The sequence below is a fragment of the Lolium rigidum genome, chromosome 6, assembly GCF_022539505.1.
Source record: "Lolium rigidum isolate FL_2022 chromosome 6, APGP_CSIRO_Lrig_0.1, whole genome shotgun sequence".
Taxonomy (NCBI): domain Eukaryota; kingdom Viridiplantae; phylum Streptophyta; class Magnoliopsida; order Poales; family Poaceae; genus Lolium; species Lolium rigidum.
Window position 1 is genome coordinate 82,172,643 of NC_061513.1, and position 24,836 is coordinate 82,197,478.

At 49.1% G+C, this 24,836-nt stretch overlaps 2 protein-coding genes, 1 long non-coding RNA gene and 1 pseudogene across 9 annotated transcripts; 2 read left to right on the forward strand and 2 right to left on the reverse strand.

The window, feature by feature from the left end:
* Window positions 1-7,041: 7,041 nt before the first annotated feature.
* On the reverse strand, window positions 7,042-8,983 carry LOC124659636 (annotated as a pseudogene).
* Window positions 8,984-16,140: 7,157 nt separating this feature from the next.
* Window positions 16,141-22,811, forward strand: LOC124659635 (receptor-like serine/threonine-protein kinase SD1-7). Of its 3 annotated transcripts, XM_047197468.1 has the most exons (7): window positions 16,141-17,463; window positions 18,247-18,585; window positions 18,670-18,880; window positions 18,986-19,223; window positions 19,312-19,462; window positions 19,563-19,855; window positions 22,738-22,811. In XM_047197468.1, exons 1-7 carry the CDS (start codon window positions 16,177-16,179, stop codon window positions 22,751-22,753), a joined length of 2,535 nt encoding a protein of 844 aa, XP_047053424.1. In that variant the 5' UTR covers window positions 16,141-16,176; the 3' UTR covers window positions 22,754-22,811. The 3 variants fall into 3 exon arrangements, with proteins under 3 accessions (XP_047053424.1, XP_047053426.1, XP_047053427.1); XM_047197470.1 differs by lacking the exon at window positions 22,738-22,811 and having other exon boundaries at window positions 16,657-17,467; window positions 18,236-18,585; window positions 19,294-19,462; window positions 19,563-19,986; XM_047197471.1 differs by lacking the exon at window positions 22,738-22,811 and having other exon boundaries at window positions 17,344-17,467; window positions 18,236-18,585; window positions 19,563-19,986.
* On the reverse strand, window positions 17,607-20,665 carry LOC124659638. 2 transcript variants are annotated; one of them, XR_006989654.1, is made up of 8 exons: window positions 20,245-20,665; window positions 19,603-19,764; window positions 19,264-19,403; window positions 18,966-19,101; window positions 18,787-18,861; window positions 18,649-18,697; window positions 18,209-18,538; window positions 17,607-17,812 (listed from the first exon to the last, which is right to left on the reverse strand). It is a non-coding gene; the product is annotated as an uncharacterized LOC124659638 (long non-coding RNA). The 2 variants fall into 2 exon arrangements; XR_006989653.1 differs by having other exon boundaries at window positions 18,209-18,574.
* Window positions 21,101-24,634, forward strand: LOC124659637 (nodulation protein H-like). 4 transcript variants are annotated; one of them, XM_047197474.1, is made up of 6 exons: window positions 21,101-21,453; window positions 22,738-22,985; window positions 23,069-23,327; window positions 23,611-23,790; window positions 23,985-24,140; window positions 24,227-24,634. In XM_047197474.1, the coding sequence occupies exons 1-6, from the start codon at window positions 21,382-21,384 to the stop codon at window positions 24,392-24,394; spliced, it is 1,083 nt and encodes a 360-aa protein (XP_047053430.1). In that variant the 5' UTR covers window positions 21,101-21,381; the 3' UTR covers window positions 24,395-24,634. The 4 variants fall into 4 exon arrangements, with proteins under 4 accessions (XP_047053430.1, XP_047053431.1, XP_047053428.1 ...); XM_047197475.1 differs by lacking the exon at window positions 21,101-21,453 and adding an exon at window positions 21,808-21,902; XM_047197472.1 differs by lacking the exon at window positions 21,101-21,453 and adding an exon at window positions 22,124-22,244.
* The last annotated feature ends 202 nt before the right edge of the window (window positions 24,635-24,836 follow it).

The window sequence follows — 24,836 nt, forward strand, 5'->3', positions numbered from 1 at the left end:
ATGTTCGTGCATGTGTGAAAGACGGACTCCGCGACATTCTTTACAAGTGTGCATCACATCGATGTTATGGGGAAGTTCGAGGTCCTTGTAATACTCGAGCTTCGTTAAGGCCGCCTCATGAGTCCAGCTTGTGCGTTACACCATATCCCTCAAATTGATGGCCGGTTAGGCCGCTCGCCGGCACGAGAGCACGTAGCTCGGCTTCAACAAGTGTACCATCAAACTTCGGCACATCTTTTTTTCATGCACAACTTTGCCCTTCTTGAAGTTCTTTTTGTCTTCTCTAAACGGATGCCTCCTTTTGAGGAACTTTCGATTCGTGTCAAACGCAACATACTTGCGACCCTTCTGTAGCCAAAGGAACTCAAGCCGATGCCTGCACACTGGGCATGGCCACTTACCAGTTGTACACCATCCGCATGTTAGGGCGTACCCGGGCATGTCATGCATGGTATACTGCAACCAAACTTTCATGTAGAAGTTTGTCTTTGATGCTCGGTCGTACGTCAATGTCCCGTGGTGCCAAGAGTGGTTCAAATCTTCCACAATCGGCTGCATGTAGACACTCAAATTCTTCCCCGGGTAATGAGGGCCTGGAATGATCAGCGACGAAACATGGTCTTCCTCGTCATTAGGACTCCGGGAGGGAGATTGAGCGGAATAACAAACACGGGCCAGCAACTGTAATTGGCATTCGACATACCATATGGATTGAAGCCATCTGTTGCTATCGCAATTCTGACATTCCGAGCCTCAGCTGCCTTAAGCGGTTGTTTTGTATCGAAGTTCTTCCATGCCGTACCATCGGATGGATGTCCCATCTTAAACTTCTTGTTTTCGTCCACGAATCTCTTCCCATACTTGTGCCACGTCATCTGTTTGGCTGTCTCCTCGTGCATGTAAAGCCGCTGGATTCTTTTTATGAATGGGAGATATCGAAGAATCGACTTTGCGGTGCTTGACTCGCCTCACCCGACCATCCTTTCCCGTTACATCTTCATACCTAGACCGCTTACGGATGGGGACGATGACTTGTCCTCCGCATACCTGTCTCCAAAATAGAACGCAGCCTTTCGGACAATAGTCTATCCTTTGATAATCCATGTTGAGGTCCTTCATCATTCTCCCGGTCGCGTGCAGTGCTTTGAGGCGGACAATGATCTTTGGGCAACATGTTACCAGCTTGTTTTCGGACTTGCTTCAAAGCCCTCACGGGTGGTGTTGTACCGGGTCTTGTCGGCTAGACATTGGGAGATGGCATCGAGCTGAGAAATCGCGGCGCCCTCGTACAGAGGCCTCTTAGCCGCGGCAATCATATCATAGAAGGCCTTCGCGGTTGGCTCTGGTTCCTCCGGTTCTGGCGGCGCCTCCGGTTCTGGCGGCGCCTCCGGTTCTGGAGGTGGCGAATCCGGGACATCGGCATGGACGAGATCATCTAGAAAGTCTCTAATTCCATCGTACGCATTGCCATTGAGCCGCTGCCGCATCACCTCACCTCTGTCACGTTCGCGCTCATCAAAGTCGATTTCCGTGACGTACCCATGCATATACCCATATTGCGGAAGGTGTCTATACATTTCATCCTTCCCACGACGTTGACGCTTCACGCAGCGAACACAGGGGCAAAGTGCCCGAACCAGCCCCTTTGTACCACGCGCTAACTCATTCACTAGAAAATGGGTCTTCCTTGTCCACTCATCTGTTTTCTCGGCCGCACTAACACGCTCATTGTACATCCATCCATTATCAGCCATCCTCTCGCTTTATTGGGAGCCAAACCACAGGCATAGCATTTATATCAAATAGGAAATTAAATGCATCATATTTTTATTTATTTTACCGGGCGAAACGCATGCATCAACCTACATCTCTACTAGGTGGGCTCCTAGCAGCCGCCGGATCCGTAGTTGGCTACGTTCTCCATGCTCTACCCCGGTCCAAGTTAGAATTTTGGCAGCACCTCCCCGCTGCTCTCCCGATACACGTCTCGGCAAAAAGCCGAGAGGATGTGCATCCGGAGAACAACGGGGAGGCACCGCCGAAATCCTGACTCGGACCGGAGTAGAACATGGAAAACGTAGACAACTACGCATCCGCCGACTGTCCCGTAAATGCCGCAAGCGTTACGGTTCAAAATATGCGGACCACTAATGCATATTTATCCGCGTAACGCTCGCGGACGGGAAGTGACACCTAGGTTACGCAACTGGACTTGGAAAATGAATCTAGTGACATAAGAAAATGCGGCGAAGAAGTTGGAAATTTAGCTCACCCTCGGCTGAAGAGGAAGTAGTCCAACAACCGAGTGTCGATGTCGGCGAACGTCGAGAAGCGCGTCAAGATCTGGGATCGTCACGCCGGGGTGCTCATGACGAGGCGGTCACGACATGGCCTATTACAAATTCACATTATTAAAACAAATTCACATTTGCATTTCTATTTCCATTATTAAACAAATTCATTTCTATTTCTATTACACATGGTAAACCCTCGCACGGAGAAAGCTATAGGGGTAGATCTGCGGGGTGCCCGCCCTAGGGTTTTCCAAGATACAGACCACCGGAGCGTCGGAATCGCTGGAAAACTTGTGTGTGTACACATGGCATGCACAAAAGTGATTTGAGAAGGTTTTATATCCAAGGCTACCCCCAAGGTGTGTCCGGCTTCTCGGACAGGGGGTTCCTACACTTAGGCGATTCTCGGATGTATAGGGGGAACTCCCTCGGAGGTGAACTGGAGAGAAAAGTGATACATTTAAGAACTTAAGACCCACACACGATACAAAACACTTAAATAACTAGACCCACACACATACCAAAGCGCTTAAAGTACTAGACCCACACACGAACCGAAACACTTAAAGAACTACACCCACACACAGGAACCAAAACACTTAAAGAAACTAAACCCACACAGGAACCAAAACACTTAAAGAACTAGACCCACACACAAACCAAAACATTTAAAGAAACTACACCCACACACGAAAAAAGCACTTAACACTGGGTCGACGCATGACCCGCTAGACACACGGACTCGACACACACACATATTAATCAGAGAAGTCGAAATCTTCATCCTCGCCGGGGTGTCCTCCGAAGCGGTGGTTGTGAGGTTCCACGACCACCGTTCATCATTCTCCCCCATGTCGACGCCTCTCCTTTGGCGTACTCTGCTTCAACCTCGGCCTTCCTCTGCCGCTTTCCCGCCCTCCTCTCTCTCATGTACGCCTGCTTGTCCTTCCAGAATGCGCGCATTGCCTCGACGTCTCCGGGATGGTCTTTGCGCCATTGTGCCATGAACTGCTCGTCCGCCTCGGTGGTATCAATCCGCCGCTGGCCAGCCTTGTACCGCCGCGCTTCACCCTGTGAGCGAAGTAGCGGCTCAGTAGAGAGACTCTGAGCTTCCGTCAGAGACCTGACCTCCGGGAAGTTCATTTCGTGGCGCGGTCGGCCAAACCTCCAAGCCGCAACGTCGTATGCGCGGGCAGCAGCCTCCTTCGTGTAGAAGGTGCCGAGCCACACACGCGTTCCACCGGCGGTGATTTCAGCCGCGAAATGCCCCGCAGGCCGCAGGCGAACGCCGATGAAGCCCGTGTTGCTACGACGACGAGGAGCCATCTCAGCGGCAGCTCAGCTCAGAGGATTTTGTGGTGTTGTTGGATGAGAGAAGTGATGAGGGGAGAAATGTTGCTGGTGCTGTTAGTGGAGAAGACATGGCTATATATAGGCCGACGAGGGGCTGAAACGGCGGGAAAACTTGGCGGGAGAGAATGGGCGGGAAAGGGTGGGCGGGAAAACTTGGTGGGAGAGAATGAGCGGGAAAGGGTGGGCGGGAAAACTTGGCGGGAAATCATGGCGGGAAAAAAGGGTGGGAGAGAAGCAGCGGGAAAGGGTGGGCGGGAAAAAAGGGCGGGATTCCTACACTTAGGCAGATTATGCATGTATAGGGGGGAACTCCCTCGTAGGTGAACCGGAGAGAAACTTGAGATCATATGGGATGATCCTTGTTTCCACATGTACCTATGACCTAACCAAGCTCAAATGGAGGCATATGCCCACCGGGGGACCCCCGATGGGATGCAGTCAAAGGGGTAGACCGCGCGGTCAACAGAACTAGGGTTTCGTCGGAAATCGAGCATCGGATCTAGGGAATGGCCCCAAAACTTGTGTGTGTCTACATGGAATGCACAAAAGTGATTTGAGATGGTTTTATATCCAAGGCTACCCCCCCCCCCCCCAAGTGTGTCCGGCTTCTCTGATAGGGGGTTACTACACTTAGGCAGATTATGCATGTATAGGGGGGAACTCCCTCGGAGTTGAACCGGAGAGAAACTTGAGATCATATGGGATGATCCTTGTTTCCACATGTACCTATGACCTAACCAAGCTCAAATGGAGGCATATGCCCACCGGGGACCCCGATAGGATGCAGTCAAAGGGGTAGATCTGCGGGGCTCCTGCATTAGGGTTTCGTCTACCGGAGGGAATATTGATGTAAGATAGGGTAATTATTGATACTACATGTTACAATGACCTAACAAAACACAAAGTAAGAGAAAAGTCCATGAGTCAACTGTTATTGGAGGCCGGTCAAAGGGGTAGATCTGCGGGGCTCGCGAATTAGGGTCTCGTCTACCGGAGATATTAAGTTAAGATATGGTAAAAAAAAATTTATAAGCATAGCTTGTAAATGTAGAAGATTGAAACAACTTAGAATGGACCTATATTAATATATTTTATAAATATAATTGACATTAATATAATTTAAATTGAAAATAAATTGAAAAAGAAAAAAAAGGGCTATGCCGAGGGCAGCCGTCGGCATATGCCTGGCCCTCGGCATAGCTAGGGTTGGCCGGGTCGTGTTCTGGTCGAGCTGGACCACGAACACACACGCCCGCAGCACACACGCCCGCGCCATCTCTGCTCCTCCCGCCGCCTGCCGCCACGCTTCCCGCCGCCGGCAACCACCTCCCCGCCGCCCGCCGCCCTCCCCTGCTCCCCCTCCACCTCGCTCCGACGCCAGCAGCCGCGCGCCGCTCTCCTCCTCGCGGCCCTGTCCATCGCCGCCAGCAGCCGCCGCCACCCGTCGCAGCGCCGCCGCCCTCCCCGGCCTCTCACCTCACAGCGCCACCACGCCCGCCCCCCACCCGCAGTCGACCGCGCCGCCAGCCTCCTCCCCCACCCGCGCCCGAGCCTCCTCCCCCCACCTGCGCCGCCCCCTGCCTCCCCGCAGCACACACGGTAAGATTTCTTTTTTTGTATTTGTGTATTGGTTTTAGTTGTTGAAATTGAAATGTGTAAGAAAATAGTAATTGAAATGTGTAATTGATTTGAAATAGAAAGAAATAAATAGTAATTGAAATTGAAATTGAAAAAAATAGAAATTGATTTGAAAATTGGAAAGAAATAGAAATGAAATGGAAAATGGACTTTTTTACTTGTTTTGCTTTGTTTAGGACATATGTATATGGAAACCATAGGTTGGGCATACTTTACCATAAAATAGGCTCCGTTTGAGCCGTGGCGGGAGTTTCCACATACAGATCCTGGATTTTACCAAGTGCTAGCCCATGCATGCAGAAATCATCAACGCCGGGTACATGCAAGGTTATCCAAACCTTACATCACAATTGTACACATATGTTATGGGCATATGCAAGTTTTCCAGCGATTCCGACGCTCCGGTGGTTTGTATCGTGGAAAACCCTAGGGCGGGGACCCCGCAGATCTACCCCTATAGCTTTCTCCGTGCGAGGGTTTACCAATGGACTTTTTTACTTGTTTTGCTTTGTTTAGGACATATGTACATGGAAACCATAGGTTGGGCATACTTTACCATAAAATAGGCTCCGTTTGAGCCGTGGCGGGAGTTTCCACATACAGATCCTGGATTTTACCAAGTGCTAGCCCATGCATGCGGAAATCGTCAACACCGGGTACATGCAAGGTTAGCCAAACCTTACATCACAATTTTACACATATGTTATGGGCATATGCAAGTTTTCCGAGGATTCCGACGCTCCGATGGTCTGTATCTTGGAAAACCCTAGGGCGGGGACCCCGCAGATCTACCCCTATAGCTTTCTCCGTGCTAGGGTTTACCAATGGACTTTTTTACTTGCTTTGGTTTGTTTAGGACATATGTACATGGAAACCATAAGTTGGACATACTTTACCATAAAATAGGCTCCGTTTGAGCCGTGGCGGGAGTTTCCACATACGTATCCCGTATTTTACCAAGTGCTAGCCCATGTATGCGGAAATCGTCAACGCCGGGTACATGCAAGGTTAGCCAAACCCTAGGGCGGGGACCCCGCAGATCTACCCCTAGGGTTAGGGTTAGGGATAGGATCCGGGTGAGGTTTAGGATTACCAAAATGTTCGCAAAATAGAAAGTTGGCCCGCAGAAGCGGGAAACCCTAGGGCGGGAATGGCCTCGGTTAGGGTTAGGGTTGGAGTGAGGGTTAGCAATGGAATTTTTCCAAAATGTTTAAGGACATATGTACATAGATAGTAGAAGTTCGGCCTAGTGGCTCCGGTTGACCCGTCTGCGAAGAGCGTCACCCGTGGGACCTACATATATGCAATGCATCGTCGAATTCTTAAAAAATAGAACCTTTTTTTACATAATTCATACTAGTAAATAAATAATAGAAACATAATATAAAGTAATATGAGAGAGAAAAAAAAGAAAAAAATAAAAAAAATCCTATATGCCGAGGGTGGCCGTCGGCATAGGAGGGCCATGCCCTATGCCGAGGGTAGCCCTCGGCGTCTAGCCTGACGCCGTGAGCGCGCCGTCGCGTCGCCGATGGAGCAGCAGCTACGCTGGTGCCTACGCCGAGGGCCAGGTTGACGCCGACGGCTGCCCTCGGCGTAGCATCCTCTACGCCGACGGCAAGTGTACGCCGACGGGCGTCTTCCGGCGCTGCCCCGGCGAGGCCGTACGCCGACGGCCCCGATAAAAAGCCCTCGGCGTAGGGTTTGGCCGTCGGCGTATCCCACCATTCCTGTAGTGAATGCTCACTCTCTTGTGATTTAAAGTGATATCAATTGAATCAATGGTGTCACATCATATGGTAGAGGTGCCCCGGCAGGCGTGCCTCACCATGTAGTACTAGCGGCTTGGCCATGAGAAGGTTTTCCTTGGATTCTCTGAGATGGAGGATCGCCACCCCTGCCGGCTTGGTCAAGGTGAAGCCTTGCAGTAGCCTGGTAAAGAGCATGAGGCACATGGACGTGCCTAGAGAAGCTGCCATGCATCCACGGCGGCCGGTGCTAAATGAGATGAACCGCAACTCGCTCTCGGTGAGCACGACGTCAATGCCATATCCCATGTGGCGCTCTGGCTTGAAGCGGAGCGGCTCATCCCAGACAGTCTTGTTCTGGCCTAGGCCAACCCGACTGAGGAGAACATGGCTGCCCTTAGGCACGCGGTAGCCTGCAACAATGGTGTCGGAGATTGCGACGTGTGGCACGTTGAAGGGAGCGATGGGGTGCAAACGGAACGCTTCTGGTATGCACGCTTTGACGTAGTTTACGTCAAAGCTGTGGAAGGTCCGACTCCTGCACCAGTCGCTCCCGGCCAACTGTCCGGTCTATCTCCTCCACCGCCTTGGCCAGCAACTCGGGGTTATTCACCATCTCCGCAAGCGCCCACTCCACGGCATTGGACGGGTTGTCTGTCCCCGCTAAAGTCATGTCCTGCATATGGAGACAAATTATGTTAGGACATTAACACAACAATAAGGTTGTATCTTAGTATGATATTAGTTTATGTTGCTTTATATATTACAAAGTTTATTTTATTACAAATTTAGATATGATGATGTTTTGGATGAATATCAGTCGATTAAGACCTAGCAAAACTACTTAACAAATTCATTACCATGCAGAGTGCTTTGATCTCGTCGATGGTGAGCAAAGGGTTGCCATCGCCGTCTTTGAGCGAGATGAGAACGTCAAGGAAGTCCTCGTGCTCCTCCTGCCTCTCGCCGACGTTCCGCGAGGCAGTCCACCGCTCTTGGATGACCGCGTCGTGCAGTCTATTCACCCTCGCGTTGGCCTCCTTGACATCTTCTCGTGGCCGTCAAGGTCAAGGCCAAGCAACCAGGGGAGGTAGTCGCTGACGCAGAAGGAGTAGAGGAGGCCCAGGGAGGTGAAGGTGGCGTCCATGTGCTCCACCTCGAGCGGCCCTGGCCCGCCATCTGGCTGAGGCTCCCCGAAGTACCGGCTGCCGAAGACAAGCCGGCGGATGACATTGCCGCAGTAGTGCCGCGCGACGTGCCTGACGTCCACGTTGTTGCCGGAGGTGCCGGTGAGGCTGTAGACGTAGCGTGTGAAGTTGTCCGCCTCGTCGGCGCGCTTGTCGTGGAGCCACCTGTGGCGGGAAGGGCAGACGATCTCGGAGGTGAGCACCCGGCGCATCTTCTTCCACTGGTCACCGAACGGCGAGAGCACTGCGTCCGTGTAGCCGCGGCTGACGGCGCCGGAGGCGAAGCTGAGAGGGCGGGATGCGAAGTTTGCGTCCTGCGTCTTGAGCACCTCCCTCGCGATCTTGGGGCAGGTGATCGGGATGACATGGACGACGCCGCCAAGTCGGAAGCAGGCGATGTCGGTGCCCATCTCCTTCATCAGGAGATGAATCCACCGGAACACCGGCTTGTGGAACATCATCTCCGGCAGGTTACCCACCACCGGCCATGACGATGGCCCGGGCGGGAGCTGCACCGTCGTCACCGATGGGGATGTACTGCTAAAGATGTTGCCCTTTCGCCTTAACCTCTGGAAGAGGTATATGCAGGTTATTACGACGAGCAGCACGAACACGCAGGAGCAAGCTCCCAGCATTCTGTTGCTACGAGCTCCTGTATGCAACCTCTGGCTAGTTCACCACCCACTTGGCCTAGCTAGATTGGTTTGGTCTATTATTCTGGGCAAACAGACTTGCGGGCTACTGTAGCTTGCTTGCACCCATGAACTAACGGCTCGAGGCAGGCACCAATTTATGGAATTCAAGCGTACCTATCCACACGAAAGGGCATATTTGGCATGTTCTATTTTCTGTGGAACATAAAATGGCACGTCGAAGACTGGTCGTCCTAGTGTCCTACTGACCAGGAGGTTTTTGTCTTGAGCTATTTTACGACAAGTGTTTTTAACACGATCGACGTGTATGTAAGGCCTTATATATCGAAAAAAACGTGTATGTAAGGACGTGGTCCTGTCGAAGCGGGGTCAGTGATGGTAGTGGGCCTCTGAGCGAGACAAAATAATCTTTACAACTAACCGATGTAGTACGACTAGAGACACAGTTGTCTATATCGCACACGGATGTAATTTTTTGGGCGCACATGAACAATGATTTGACATACGAATATAAAAAATATCTTTTTGATAATGTCCTAGCAACAAATATCCTTTTGAGGATATCCTAGAACCATGTTGCTTGGACTAGAAAACTCTTGTCAGTCGTCCCCTCAACTCTGTGTGCGTGTGTGGTGGTGGTGGTGGTGGGGTGGTTTCATTGCTTGTTTGAGATAGGAAAAAACTTTCCTTGTTTCATTTCCTTTGCAGTCCTCTTAGTAATTTAATGTCCTCAAAATGGTTTTACCCCTAGGGGTTAAGGTACTCCTTCCTGTTTTGAGGGACTACTCCCAAACACATACTACCTCCGTTTCAAGGAATAAGGCGCACGCGTATTTCAAGATGAATTTTGACCATATAAATTGAGAAACAAAATCTTGATTATATTATATGTAATTAGCACCGTTAGATTCGTGCTGAAAAGTACTTTCTAATGATGCTAATTTCTTACAAATAATCTTTATATATCTAAAGTAATTCATGGTCAAACAAAAAGCACGTAACACGAGAACGCCTTATTCCTTGAAACGGAGGTAGTATGTTGGAGTGCCAAAGGTTAGCCACTGGATTGTTGTGATTGAATAGGGAACAAGGGATTAAGAGACAATCTCGTTTCTTCTTCCAAACTTGGTGGTTTGGGGTGGCTGGCTTCGAGGACCTTCTCAAAGGCAAGATCTTGGGTTGCATTCAAAGGCAGGGGCCGCACAGATGCAACATTGACCTGTGGCAATGCATGTCGAGATGCCTTAGACAATTCCTCAAGGGCCCGGGGGCAAACTTGGGAAAAGAAAAGAGGGCTACCAGGGAGGACCTCTTGCGGAGGGCACAAGAATTAGATACCATGGCGGATTCGCTTGGTCTGGATGAGGAGGGATGGACCCTGAGATACCATCTAGAAGACCAGATAATCCACCTGGACTGCGTGGAGGAGGAGTACTGGCGACAACGGAGCAGGATTAAGTGGACTCTACTGGGGGACTCGTGCACGGCCTTCTTCCATGCAATGGCCAATGGGAGGCACAGGAAGTGTATGATTCCCAGGTTGATCACGGATAGCGGGGAGATACCCGAGCAACCGGAGTTGGTGGGGTCATGTGTATCAATTCTACCACGAACTGTTGGGGTCGTCTGGGGAGACGAGGGCGTTCTCACTAGCCCAAGATATATGGCCCTTGGATAGGAGGATTTCGGAAGCAGAGCATAGAGATTTGGAGCTGACTTTTACCCCGGAGGAGCTTGACGCTGTTTTAGCTTATATGAAGACGTACTCGGCGCCAGGGCCGGATGGGCTGCCAGTTCTATTCTTTAAGAAGTTCTAGGGAAGGATCTGATTTTGCGAATTCTTAATGATTTCATTCTTGGGAGGGTCGACATCGCTCGTCTCAACTTTGGGATCATTTCTCTAATCCCAAAGGTAAAGGGCGCGAATAGTATTAGACCGTTTAGGCCTTTTGCGCTGATAAATGTCATCTTTAAGTTAATGTCCAAAGCATATGCGAATAGGCTGACACCGGATTGCTCATGAGCTGAGGGTGAAGAAGCTGGGAGCTCTCCTCCTCAAGCTAGAACTCGAGAAGGCTTATGATCGGGTTAGCTGGGACTTCCTTCGGGAGGTGTTGCTGCGGAAAGGCTTCTCGCCCATGGTGGTGCATCATTTGATGCAGCTGGTTTGCGTGAGCAAACGGCTGCAAATGTAAATGGGGAGGTGGGTGGATACTTCAGGAATGCACGGGCAGTGCGGCAAGGGGATCCTTTATCCCCTATCCTGTTTGACTTTATGGTGGACTCTCTTGCCGCAGTTCTCTCGAAAGTTCGGGAGGTTGGACACATCCAGGGAGTTGTGCCCCATCTCATACATGGGGGTGTGACACGCCTATAATATGCAGATGATACCATGATTCTGATTGAAGCGTCGATGGCGGGGGTGGCTGTAACATCCCAACCTTGTTTAATAAATAAAGGAGTGATCATGTGCATTTCATGCATATAGTTTGCATTTGAGCAAAATTTGCATCAAACCCTAATTATGCAAATTATTCTCTATTTTTAATTTCCTTCAAAATCTCTCAAGATTTTAAAAAATAAGCAACATGGTTTTGTTGTTATTCAATAAGCCCATGTGTGCTTAGAAATATCTCTGGAATATTTGAGTTTCAGACAATATTCAAACATATTTGAAATTTGAGTTTGAAATGGGTTAGAAATAAAAATCAAGAAAAAGAAAAAGATAGAGAGCTCTTCTCTCTCTCTCCCGTTGGCTCAGCCCACTTCTCGCTCTCTCTCTCTTTTCCTGGCCGAAGCCCAGCTCGGCCCAGCTAGCTCCACACCGGCCCAGGATTTCTTTCCAGGGGGTTTTTCACAAAAGCATTATCGTCCCCGCGGAGCCAAGCTGCTTGTTGTCGCACGCGCGCCCCCCCCCCCCCCGGCGGCCATAAGTAGCCCGCGCCGCCGCCCAGGAACCCTAGCCCCCTTTTTCCCCTTCCCCGCGCTTTCCCGCGCCCTAGAAAACCCAAAACCTTACCCGTACCGTTGGTGCCCGCCTTGTCGATTTGTCGCCGGTGATCCTCCTCCGGCACCGCCGTCGCGTCTATCGCATCGAGGGTGAACCTCTGATCCTCCTTCTGCCCTCGCCTCTCCCCCTCTCCCCTATAGCATATCCGCGACGGAGCACCTGCCTCGGCCGCCGCTCGGCCTCGCCGATGGCCAAGCTCCGACCACCATTTGGCAGCGGCGCCGCCACCAAATGGTCACCCGCGTCGCGCTGCTTCGTTTCCCCCCCTGCGCGCATCCTCTACCGCATGGGAGCATCGAGATTGAGCTCGACCTGAGAGCCATGGCCGCGCAGACGTCAACATGACGCCATATTGGTTTTTTTTTCCTTTTTTCCTTTTAATTAATTTTTGTAAATAGAAATATTATGACAGGTGGGACCCCATGTCAGATATTTGATAATTTTATAAATATTTAGAAAATAATAAAATTACGACAATTGGGCCATATCTGTGAGAGTTTTAATAATTTATGGAAATTTTAGAAAATGATTTAAAATTAATTAAAAATTGGAAATTCATAACTAATTCATTTTAAACTAGAAAAATACAAATAATATATCAAAATGTTTAGAAAAATTCCTATATGTTTATCCATGTTTCATACATGCTTGAACCAACTAAAATTCGAACCTTAGCGGAACCCTAATCGACCCCTCTCTTATCGCTTGATTCTTTCGCCCACGGAGTCTGTATGACCTAAAAACCCATATATAAAGGACTTCCCGAGGCTTCCTCGAGGAGAGTGTCATAGAAACACCGAAACAACAAACTAGAGCCAGAACCAACAAAAATTGGAGGGGGGAAACTCCACCGGAGCCGCCGTCGAAGGGAACTCCACCTTCTCCAATGTATCCACCATCATCACCATGATGAAGAGGGAGTAGTCCACCTCCGAACTATGGGTTTGTGCTAGTAGCTTGATTTATCTCTCTTTTGTTCTTCATAGATCTAGTATCATATGAGGTGCCCAACATGATTATGGTCACATATGTAATTCCTGTGCGGTGAATCTTTATTCTATGATGTTGAGATATGAGATAGGAACCTATTATGTGTAAGATGTATTGATAGATGCATATCATGTACCCGGATGTGTGGGGAGAAATGTGTATTAGATGGAGTAGCATGGTGGTAGTGGAGAGTGGATTTGGTGATCAGGGGATACGTGAGCACCTGGTTATCACTGTCGGATTTGGTCCACCACCGTTGGATTCTGCTACTCACTAATGGCCACTAACGGCCACTCACTAACGTCCACTACCTCGTCGGCCTCCACCTCCACCTCGCCGGCGTCCACCTCGCGCATCTGAGGTCACGCTAGTGTCTCCCCAGCCAAGCGCGTCGCCGTGCACCTTCCCCGCGTCTCTCCGCCCTTCCACTCGACGCGCTGGACCACATCGATGGGTGTATAGTGTTAACTCGTTAGACACGTGTCGAGCAGAGAAGGGATGCTCACGTATCCCCCTGATCACCAGGCTTCATCCGGGTGGTAGTGATTGAATAGTGACAACAAATTCAAGATCTACTATGGTATTTACTTTTCTTTTGCTGCCTCACTACGGATAAAGTGAATCCATGTGTTATAATTATCATGTGACAACTAGATTATCTTGTTTGTTGAATGTAGCATATTTGAGATTCAAACATTATGTCAAATTACTTAAGGCTATACTATGTTGATTCTTAATTCAAGATTGCTTGGAGTTTTCTCTTTCTTGAGGAATATAAGAGAGATGTGTTGCAACATCTCTATGTTAAGACGTAATGCCCATATGAATGCTTATCAAACACATGTTGAAGTTCCACTAATATTATGTCTTCGAATAATTCTTTGTGTCCACTACAACTTAAAAAGAGACTAGACAAGTGAACCCATGAACCCCGGTCCATTTTAAATGAACAGATCACCTTTCCAACACAATTACCACACTTACATTTACTGCAATTTATTAATCCAAAATACCAAAACTACAATTATCCACTTACACATACAAAACCCAAAAACCATTATCATTTTATTGTTTTATTTAGCTTGCTTAGTTTGATTACTTTATTTTATTTTAAGTTATCCTTATACTTCCTATTACTAATACGGAACCTTGTGCTTGACAACCACACAGTGAAGTTAGGGACAGAAGGCAAAAAAATTACTTTGTAGGTCGCTAGAAGAGGAGAAGAAGAAGTCAGCTTCTAAGCCAATTCCCTGAGAGTTCGATATAAACCATCGAGTCACCCTTGTGGGGGAAAGACTCTTGCTACAACACTCTGCACTTGGTGTCCCAACGAGTTGGTACACACAGAGTTGTTGTAATCATTCGTCTGCACCCTGAACTTTAGGAATTAGGGACAAGATCCCAAAGGTTGATCCTAGAGATATACACTCCGCGAGAGCAAAGCCATAAAAATGTCTAGGGTATACGCCGGCGACCATTCGCAATGGCGTGGAAGTACGCCGTGTTGGCGTCCCCCATAGTAGGAGCCAGTTTTTGCACCTCTGCTGACGCCAGTACTCATCCTTGACCGGAGCTAGGTGGGAGATTCGATCCGCCATGTGGTAACGGAGCACCCAACTCTCGTCATCTAAACTCATGGAATCCGCACAACGGTCAAGCTGCTAGATTTGAGACATAATCACATCCTTAAGGTTACGCTCAACTCTACCCAGATTGGCCTCACAGCCCTTGTGAAACTGACGCAAGTCGGCCGTAATATGTTGCGAGGAATCAATAGGATCCAAAAAGTTGCCCCTGCAACCCTCAAGCTCCCCCACTTAGAATACACTAGATTCCCAAATTCTGATTTCTCTAGCCATCACTTCTCAAAGAAGAAATGGGCACTCCTTTTCTTGAGCTCCTCCCCATAGCTCAGAACCAACAGAGAGCGGTCCGACCAATGATCGAATCCACCAACAAGGAACACAAAGGGAACAAAGTTTACCACCCTTCGGATACAAACATCTGGACAAGAACACACCAAATTAACCATGTTCAGCTAACGGTTGGTCCAAGTATATCGAGCACCGCCCCTATGGATCTCTCTATGTGCCAAATTAGCAATACACTCGGTTCAACACGAGGCCAACTAGGCCTTGTTTGACGTTGGAGTTTTTGTGGGGATTGGGATTAATTTTCTAGAGTATTGCGTGAAATCCCTACCTTCACCCAATCCCCAAAAACCCCATCCCGGTCCACTAGGTAGGGGTAGAGTATTGAAAGTTAAGAAAATACATTAACATTTGAGAAAAAGTGGGAATAAATGAGGATTAAACTTACTTAATACTCTAGTACCAAACACGTTATTAGCAATAAGTGGGGGTTTTGAAGTTTGGTGTGGATAATTCCTACTAATCAACACTAAAACTCTACTAGTAAACAAGGCCTGATCACGTTACCCCTCGGCGGACAACGAGAGAGAACGTTTCGATTTTTTTACATCGTCGATGAGAACCAACCTGTGGTTGGGTGGTTAGAAGGGTAGTGGCACTACTAGCCCACCCGAGTTCAAACCTCAGGTTTGACACTTTGGTGTCTCATTAAAGTCGGAATATTCTTCAGTGGGAGGCGACGTTTCCGTCGAAACGAGGCCGAGGCGCCTGTAGTGACTTCGTCGATGAAGTTTCTTGGACGCAGTCTCTCAGAGGTGCTCATAGGGGTAGGGTGTGTCTGCGTGCGTTCATAGAGGTGAGTGTATGTGCATATATGTGAGCGTATATATCTATACTACTGTGTGTCTATACTGGGTTTCGCAAAAAAAAAAAACGTGGATGTGCCCTGCACCGGATACATTCCCTTGCATGTGCAGTGTGCAGCGCGCTGCCGCAGTATCCGGATCCGATACCACACTATCTCGTCGATTTCTAACGGGGCCTCCAACATGTTCGTTGCAGATTGATCAGTTGAAGTTTGATGGAGTCGGACTCCGCCAGAGTGGCTCTTTGCACCGCAAGCTCCCGCGAAAACCAGCTGTTCCGGAGGCACGTTGACCTGCCCGCCATTTCTGCTACTAAACATGTGAAAAATATTGTAAAATATACTTCCTCCCACTGCTGTTTCACGCTGTCAGGCTGATTTGCAGGTTATGGTTGTGGGTTACCACTCACATCGCCATTCCTCCCACGAGAGCCACCGCGCGCTCATGCACGCAGGTGGCTTCCAGTCACGCTGGCAGCAATGTCCAGAGACTGGGATCAGAGATGTTTAGCCCATCGGCAGAATCACATACCTCGTATTTGGGCGCCCAATCGCAGGGAGAGGATGAGGGCGCATATGCTCTCCATCCTCCTCGTCGCCACCACCTTCCTCACCAGCTCCGACGCCACCGACACCATCGACCAGACCACGACCATCACCGGCAACCAGACGCTCGTCTCGGCTGGTGGAATCTTCCGGCTCGGCTTCTTCACTCCACCCGGCAGCTCCGACGGCGGAGCCTACATCGGCATTTGGTACGCGAGCATCCCTGTACAGACCGTCGTGTGGGTGGCCAACCGCCAGAACCCGGTGGTCAGATCCCCCGGCGTCCTCAGGCTCTCCCCCGACGGCCACCTCGTCATCATCGACGGCCAGAACACCACCGTCTGGTCCTCCGCCGCGCCCACCAAAGCCATGACCAGCCGCGCCACCGCCCAGCTCCTCGACAGCGGCAACTTCGTCCTCAGCTCCGACGGGAGCGGCGCGCCCCGGAGCGTGGCGTGGCAGAGCTTCGACTACCCGACGGACACGCACCTCCCCGGCATGAGGCTCGGGGTGGACCTCAAGGCCGGCATCGCCAGGAACATCACGTCCTACAGAAGCCCGACGGACCCGGCACCCGGGACCTACACGTTCAAGCTGGTCATGGGCGGGATGCCGGAGTTCTTCCTCTTCCGCGGCGCCGAGAAGATCTACGCGAGCGGGCCGTGGAACGGCGCCTCGCTCACCGGCGTGCAGGACAAGTCCGAGGGCTACACCTTCACCATCGTGTCCAACCCCGACGAGACCTACTACGCCTACAGCATGACCGACCCGTCGATGCTCTCCCGGTTCGTCGTCGACGGCACGTCGGGGCAGCTGCAGAGCCTGGTGTGGGGCGACGGCGCCTGGAGCACCTACTGGTACTACCCGGCCGACCCCTGCGACAGCTACAACAGGTGCGGGGCGTTCGGGTACTGCGACATGAGCCAGGCCACGAGGTGCAGCTGCCTGCCGGGGTTCAGGCCCAAGTCGGAGCAGCAGCGGATCCTCGGCTGCGTCAGGAAGACCGACCTGAGCAGCTGCCCCGGCGCCGGGGACGGGTTCTGGCCGGTGAACCAGATGAAGCTGCCGGACGCCACCAACGCGACGGTGCACGCCAAAATGACTCTTGACGATTGCAGGCAGCTGTGCCTGGGAAGCTGCAGCTGCACCGCGTACTCCGCCGCCAACGTGAGCGGCGGTGTCAGCCGCGGGTGCGTCATCTGGGCCGTCGATCTGCTTGACATGAGGCAGTACACGGTGGTCGTCCAGGACGTGTACATCCGGCTCGCGCAGTCTGAGGTGGATGCCTTGACCGCCGCTGCCAAAGCAGGTTTGTACTTTGACTAAGTATTCTGTGCAGTTTTCTGATATCGTAGTTGAGTGCACGTACATGATTACATAAACTGCTAAACTATTGTATCTACTCTATTTTGTAAAGGATAAAACTTGAGGTGCTCGGTCAATTAATAGCAACAGGAGAAACTGTCAAAGATGATATTTGAGATTTTTTCACAACATTTGCGATTTCATTAGGTCCATACAAGTCATCAGTACAAGCAAGTTTGCATGGGTCACAGTAGCCATCAGTCCGTCCTTGAGTAAAATTGCAATAACCATTTTTTTCTAGTACTCCACATTTTTAGAACCTGGTACATCGGAACCCGCTTTTGAACACCTAGCAAAAATATTGTCCTTCGTCAATTAATAGCAAGAGAAGAAATTATCCAAGATGATATTTGCCTATTTCATTAGCCACATACAATTCATCAGTATAAGCAAGTTTGCATGGGTCACAGTAGCCATCCGTCAGTCCTTGAGTTAAATTGCAATAACCATTGAATTTCTACTGATAGCATTGTATGTCTGTATCAATTATTCACATTCACTGCATTAGGTGCAAGTTAAATCCGTCCACAACATCGCTCAACGGTCAAAGTGCAGCACGAAGAAACTTTGGAGTGGCAAACATTAATTAAGAAAAGGCTGGATATGCTTGCATTATAATGTTAAAATCCACGCAGTTTTATAAGTACAGAAACATGCTTAATGGTGCAGTGTTAGATTGGCTCACCTCAGGTTCACCGCTGCTTGATTTCAGCTAACCGTCAGCATCCAAACAGGAGAGTGGTGATCGGCGTCAGCACCGCTCTTTCCGGTTTGCTTCTTCTGGGGGCGGTTGTCTACTACTTTTTCTGGAGGAACAAGGCGAGCACGAAGCGTCAGGACGAAATGGCACCGAGTATTAGGGCCGAGCCAGACGTGCCTCCTGGGGCCAGGAAACATTCAGCACTGAGAACAGCACAGGATCGCCTGATGAATGAGAGCAGGATGAGCAGCGAAAAAGATCTTGAGCTTCCGTTGTTTGATCTAGAAGTGATTCTAGCTGCAACGGACAACTTCTCTGCAGACCGCAAGATAGGACAAGGTGGATTTGGCCCTGTTTATATGGTATGATACAAGTCAAGTAACAGTATAACAACTTTTTTTTGATTGATGTAGATTTTAACGGACCTGCAAACTGGTGATCAACAGGCAAAACTTGAAGATGGGCAAGAAGTAGCTGTAAAAAGGTTATCCAAGAAATCAGTACAGGGGGTTGTGGAATTCAAGAACGAGGTAAAACTGATAGCAAAGCTTCAACATAGGAACCTGGTGAGGCTGCTAGGCTGCTGCATCGACGACCACGAGAGAATGTTAGTGTACGAGTTCATGCACAACAACAGCCTAGACACATTCATATTTGGTCAGTTCATTTATTTATTTATTTCAGAGAAGCAACATCTAAGTTCTTACTATTCCTGCTGGCATTGCATGTACAATGTGTTTACCTTGGTGAAATGTTATGCAGATGAAGGAAAGCGCAAGTTACTAGAATGGAAGAGCCGTTTTGAGATCATTCTGGGGATTGCACGGGGTCTGCTATATCTCCATGAGGATTCAAGGGTGAGGATCATCCATAGGGATCTGAAGGCAAGCAATGTGTTATTAGACAGAAATATGATCCCCAAAATCTCAGATTTTGGCATCGCAAGAATGTTCGGAGGTGATCAGACAACTGCATATACCGCGAAGGTCATTGGGACATAGTGAGTATTATCTCTTGATCGATATGTACATACGTAATACCTTTTGAAGATGAGCTTTCATGCTAACTAGTGAGATCGTGGTCTTCAGCGGCTACATGTCTCCGGAATATGCAATGGATGGCGTGTTCTCTATGAAATCTGATATCTACAGCTTCGGTGTCCTGACGCTGGAGATCATCACTGGAAAGAAGAATCGAGGCTTTTACGATGAAGAGCTTGATCTGAACCTCCTCGGCTATGTAAGTAGCAGCATGTTTAATTGTCAAAAGTAATTGATCTTCCTTTGATTATTTCTGATACTTATATATAGTTATATACAAACATGTTGATCATCTTTAGGCATGGAAGTTGTGGAAAGAAGGCCAGGGTGTGGATTTACTGGATGAAGCAATGGGAGACACCATTGACCACAGCGTAGCGCTCAGATGCATACAGGTTGCTCTCCTGTGTGTTGAAGTGCATCCTCGGAACAGGCCACTGATGTCTTCAGTTGTCACGATGCTGAGCAGTGAGAACGCAACATTGGTAGAGCCAAATGAACCTGGGGTAAACATTGGGAAGAGCACGTCAGACACGGATTATTCGCAAACTCATACTGCAACCAATTTTACGGGAACTGCAGTAGATGCTAGGTAGTTTGCAGTAGAATTATTGTCAATTTCTTGGAATAGTTGTACAGCGAAACTTTATTGCAAACGCTTGTCACGAACTCGTGTAAAGTTTACTTGTAACATTCATGAAGCAAAATTGGTAAGTATTACATCCAAAAGCTACTAAATTAAACATGCGTGTTCTAAGTGAAGTTGTGCTAGGTACATACGGTGTTTTTGTTCGCTTCAGAGTATTGGCAGCCACAGCATCAATCACAGTAATCTAGTTCAAACTTCTAAGTCTAACAAAAGCCAAGCACAACGTTTGGTTAATTATTTACCAAGTTTCAGTTTCAGAACCAACTAGTACAAATATTAAAGAATCCACACCACTCCACTTCTTGGTCATCAGATTTGAAACAACAGTTTACCTGCAATGGTGCAACATCTGTCTGATTTATCTTCATATTATCAATACTCAAGGTGCCAAGATTGCGGACGGTGTAGCTGGCATAGTTCAGACAGTTCTTCGATAGATTCAGAATACCACACCAGAGTCTGACCACATTTGTTTATCCAACACATCATGATAGCAATAACTGGAACTACAAAGCATCATTTGCTTTTGTTTCCCGGCCAAACCTGATCAATACTTGATGTAGTTTGCACGGTTGAGACAGTTCTTCGATATCTTCAGGATCCCACACCAAATCACCACGATGTTTGTTCCCCAGCCACAACTGTTTATCCAGAATCACATGAGTACAGCATGTCATGGAATCAATAATCGAATGCTAGTACACATTATCATTGGCTTTGTTCCCCGGCCAAAACTGACCAATCGATTCAGAAGAGGCAATGTTTACTGGATGAGGTGGGGCTCTGTCTTGTGAAGTTGTGAGCACACGGCCGGCGGTGCCGAAGCGTGGTGCTGCCCCGCCGGAGGGCGTGGTGTCGTTCGTTTACACGGCCCCGGAATCCCGCCCTAGGAGGAGTGCTGCGAGCGCGCACTCGCCGGCGCGTCGTGGCTCGCTGCAGCGCAGCCCAGCCGTTGTAGCGCGGCACGCGGAGAGCGGGTGCGGTCAGAGTGGCACCCGAGCTGGGCTTCTCCGGCGTGCGAAGTGGCCGGGGTTGGCGCAGAACACGGCGGCGGCGGGAGGCAACGGGAAAAGGCAATACGTGGCTGCAACCAGGGGTGGAGGGACCGCGCTTTTAGCGCCGCAGATGCGAGATTAGACAAAACAAACCCGAGCTATCAGCTCCGAGCAGAAAGGACACGGAGCGAGAGTAGGTGCCTGCACTTCTCTTCCACCGACGACTGGACTAACCCCTCCTCCTCCTTTCTCTCCCCTAGATGCGAAATTCCTGTGCCTCTCCTCCTTCGCAACCCACCCGAGCACCAAGCCGCCTCCTTTTCTCCGCTTCTTTTTTGCCCGGTCCCTATCACCTCCAAGAAAGGGGAGATTTCTCTGGTCTTGGTTGGCCTCGAGAAACTCCGCCAAGATTGGGATTTGCCGGTTCATTTCTGGAACCACCGGCGGCGCTTTGATGTTTGACGATACCGTCCGATGGAGGAGGTAGGGAGAGAACATGACAGCTCGGTCGTGGTGGTGGCCGTGGAGGATGTCAGCGCGGCCAAGGTCAGGCTAATCCTGTTTTGTTGTTGTCTCCCCCATCTCCCTTTTTGTGCAATCTGTTGGCCATGGTTGCTGTGGGCATATGCCCGATTTAGAATCACCCCTTTTTTTTCTAATAAGTGCGGGAGCACTCGTACCGAGTGCCCACCTCTGTTGGTCGTCCGATGGACATCCTCACTAGGTCTCTTTCGTCTCTCCCAGGTGAGAGGAGGCTCTTCTCGTCCACTAGTTTTTATCCCCACCTCACAGCTCCGCCCCCTGCATCCCTCCTCTGCCTAAATCAACTCCGCCGTCGTAACCCAGAACTCGAACTCTGCCTCACCGCCTCCCCTCATTCCCCGTCGCCGGCCGGGAGGACGCCAACCTCCACACGCGCTGCAGGGCCCGTCCCCATGGAGGATGCCCATCTCCACACGTGCGCTGGGGGCCTCCATCTCTGTGGCGCGACGCCGGTACGCCTACCTCCACCGCCCGTCTCCATGGCGCCGCCTGGGGAGAACGCCCAAACTCCATAGCCCCCCCGTTCCCGTGGCGTGGCGCCGGAAAGGGCCTCGCCCAACCGCGCGCTCTAGGGCCCCCCACCTCCATGCCCATGGCGCGCCACCGGCCCCTGTCTCCGTTCGCGCCGCCGGGAAGGGCCTCGCCCAACCGCGCGCTCTAGGGGGGGCCCCATCTCCATGGTGCGCCGCCGGGACAACTCCCAGCCAGGGCCCCCGTCTTGGTTCGCTCCGCCGGGCGCCCCTTGGCCCTCTTCCATTGTCCAGCAAGTAGACTCATCGCGATCTCATGTCGATGTATTTTTCTACATCCACGCTGCCATTTTTTACATTCTCAGTTAGAATCACAAATACTAAATATTTTCCGAGACGTAATTTTATCAAGTTAAACTCTAATTTCTTACATTCTAATATTAGTTCTGAATTTAAGGAATCAAAGGAGAAGATGGCAGATGCATTTACTTTTTATTTATATGGATTTATACATCATCAAGAGCACGCATTTTTTTTCCCGTCATGAATTCGGCACTGAGAATGCATTCTCTTCATTTCGCGTGCAGACGTGGGCGGTAGTAGGACAGGAAATAGGACTTTCTATTTATACAACACCGGGATGTTAGACTAGTTTATTTCCTAATTTGGGTGGGGCACTCCGGTAGACTATCTAGTGCTATAGCACCGCGTAGCAACGTCCTTTTTATGCAATGATTTCATTAATCTGCAACTAGAATGGCATTCGCCCTACCTTTCCTGCCATTAACCATCCGTGACCCAACATTTCCAAATGCAGGATACACCAACTGTAAACACAAAGTCTACAAGGAGATACCCGCTCGCCTCGCTGGTCGCTATACTGGCCTTGATCACCCTTGTGGGCGTATACATATTCTCGCTCTCCCTGAAGCAAAACGGGATGCTGTTTGGGCTCAAGCAGACGAACATGATCGAGAAGGAGAGGGAGCAGCCCTGCCATAACTCCAGCGTTCCGGAGAGCGAGATACCTTATGTGCACTATCCTTCGCCGGACACTTACAGTAGGTATGGGGGTGGACTAATCTTGGGCATCTATCTAGGTTTTACGTATTTTAGGCTGCCGAGTAACCTGTTCTTTTCCTTGTTAGGAAAGAATGCGTGTGCACACCAGTTAGATTCTTTGCTATCTTGTCGATGCAGAGGTCGGGAAGCGGGTGGTTTGAAACTCTGCTGAATAGCCATGAGAATATCAGCTCCAACGGGGAGATTTTCTCTGTCAAAGACAGGCGTAGTAACATCACGGCGATCACGAAGACGCTGGATAAACTGTACAATCTGGACTGGGTCAGCAGTGCTGCTAAAAACGAGTGCACGGCTGCCGTGGGGTTAAAATGGATGCTCAATCAGGTACCTTTTGGCATGGAAGTGCACGGCTACCGTGGGGTTGAAATATTTGATATCGTTTTATGGCTGAAGTATTTTCTCTGTAAATAGTTGTCTGTTGTACAATGCGGCATTGCATTCTGTAAGTAGCTGCATATGCCTACTGCTTCCAGTTTTTTGGAACCCTAATCTGTAGTTTTCGCTTCAAGGATTGCTAATATTGGTTGTATTGAAATTAGTTAATTTGGTACATCTTTTCCAATAATCTTAGCCTGCCCGTTTTACTTTATTCCTTGTCGAATTACAGGGTCTAATGAAAAATCATCAAGAGATAGCAGCATACTTCAACCGAAGGGGTGTATCTGCAATTTTCCTTCTAAGAAGAAACCTTCTCCAGCGTTATGTCTCTATATTGGCAAATGATTACGATAGAAACACCAAGCAACTAAATGGAACTCACAAGGCTCATGTGCACCACAGAGGCCAGGTACACTTACATTTTCTCCTTCATCTTACTCAGTGTCGAGAGTGCAATAAATTTTTATTTTGTGACTGCAACTTTTGGCATCACAAAGCAATGATGAACCCAATAAATCTTACTGTACCTTTAACTACTACATCTGCTATAGTGTTGTAGATGCGCATGCAGAGTAAAAGAAAATCCTTTTGTTTCCACTGCAGGCAGATGTTCTTGCTCAGTATAAGCCAACAATCGACACAAAATCGTTGATTGCTGAACTGAAGAGATCTGATAAGTTGGCAGCCGATGGTTTAGCGAGTTTCAAGAAGATACGAAATATTGTTCTGTACTACGAGGATGTGGTCAGCAATCACACTGTGAGCCTCGTGCATTATATCCTTGTTTGGGAATCGAATCAACCTTTATTTCTCTGGATAACGTCTGTTTTTCTTTATTTCTTCAGAAGCTCGCAGATGTGCTGGACTTTCTTAAATTGCCAAAGACAAAGCTATCCAGTCGGCATGTGAAAATCCATACTAAACGATTGCGCGATCACATTGATAATTGGATTGATGTTTATAATACTTTGAATGGCACTCAGTATGAGAGCTTCTTGAACGGCCGAAGGTGACCAAATTAGCTAAAAGATGTAAATAATGTTGTAGTGGGTTTTCCATCTTTTGGCCCCTCCTTTCCCCCCTCATGTAGCTAGCAGAGTAGTCAGAATTGGCACTTTTTGTCCATCATGTGCTAATCCAAAGGGTTCGTTTATTTTAAGTTTACGCCCTGGCATATATATTTTAGCTGATTAAATTAATAACTATCATTCAAAGTTATGATCATCTTTACACTTCTCAATCCCCTTCTCTTAGTACAGAGTGGATATTAAATGGATGATAATTACATCTTGATTTTGGTATCACTTCACTATTCGTGACTATTGTATGGCTAAGTTCAGGTAGCTCGTAGAAAATAATATTTTGATGGTTATAACTGATAAATAGGGAAACTTACTCCAATAAGAGATGACATAGTGATCTACTACCTCGGTTCGGTTTTAATCGACGCGGCCA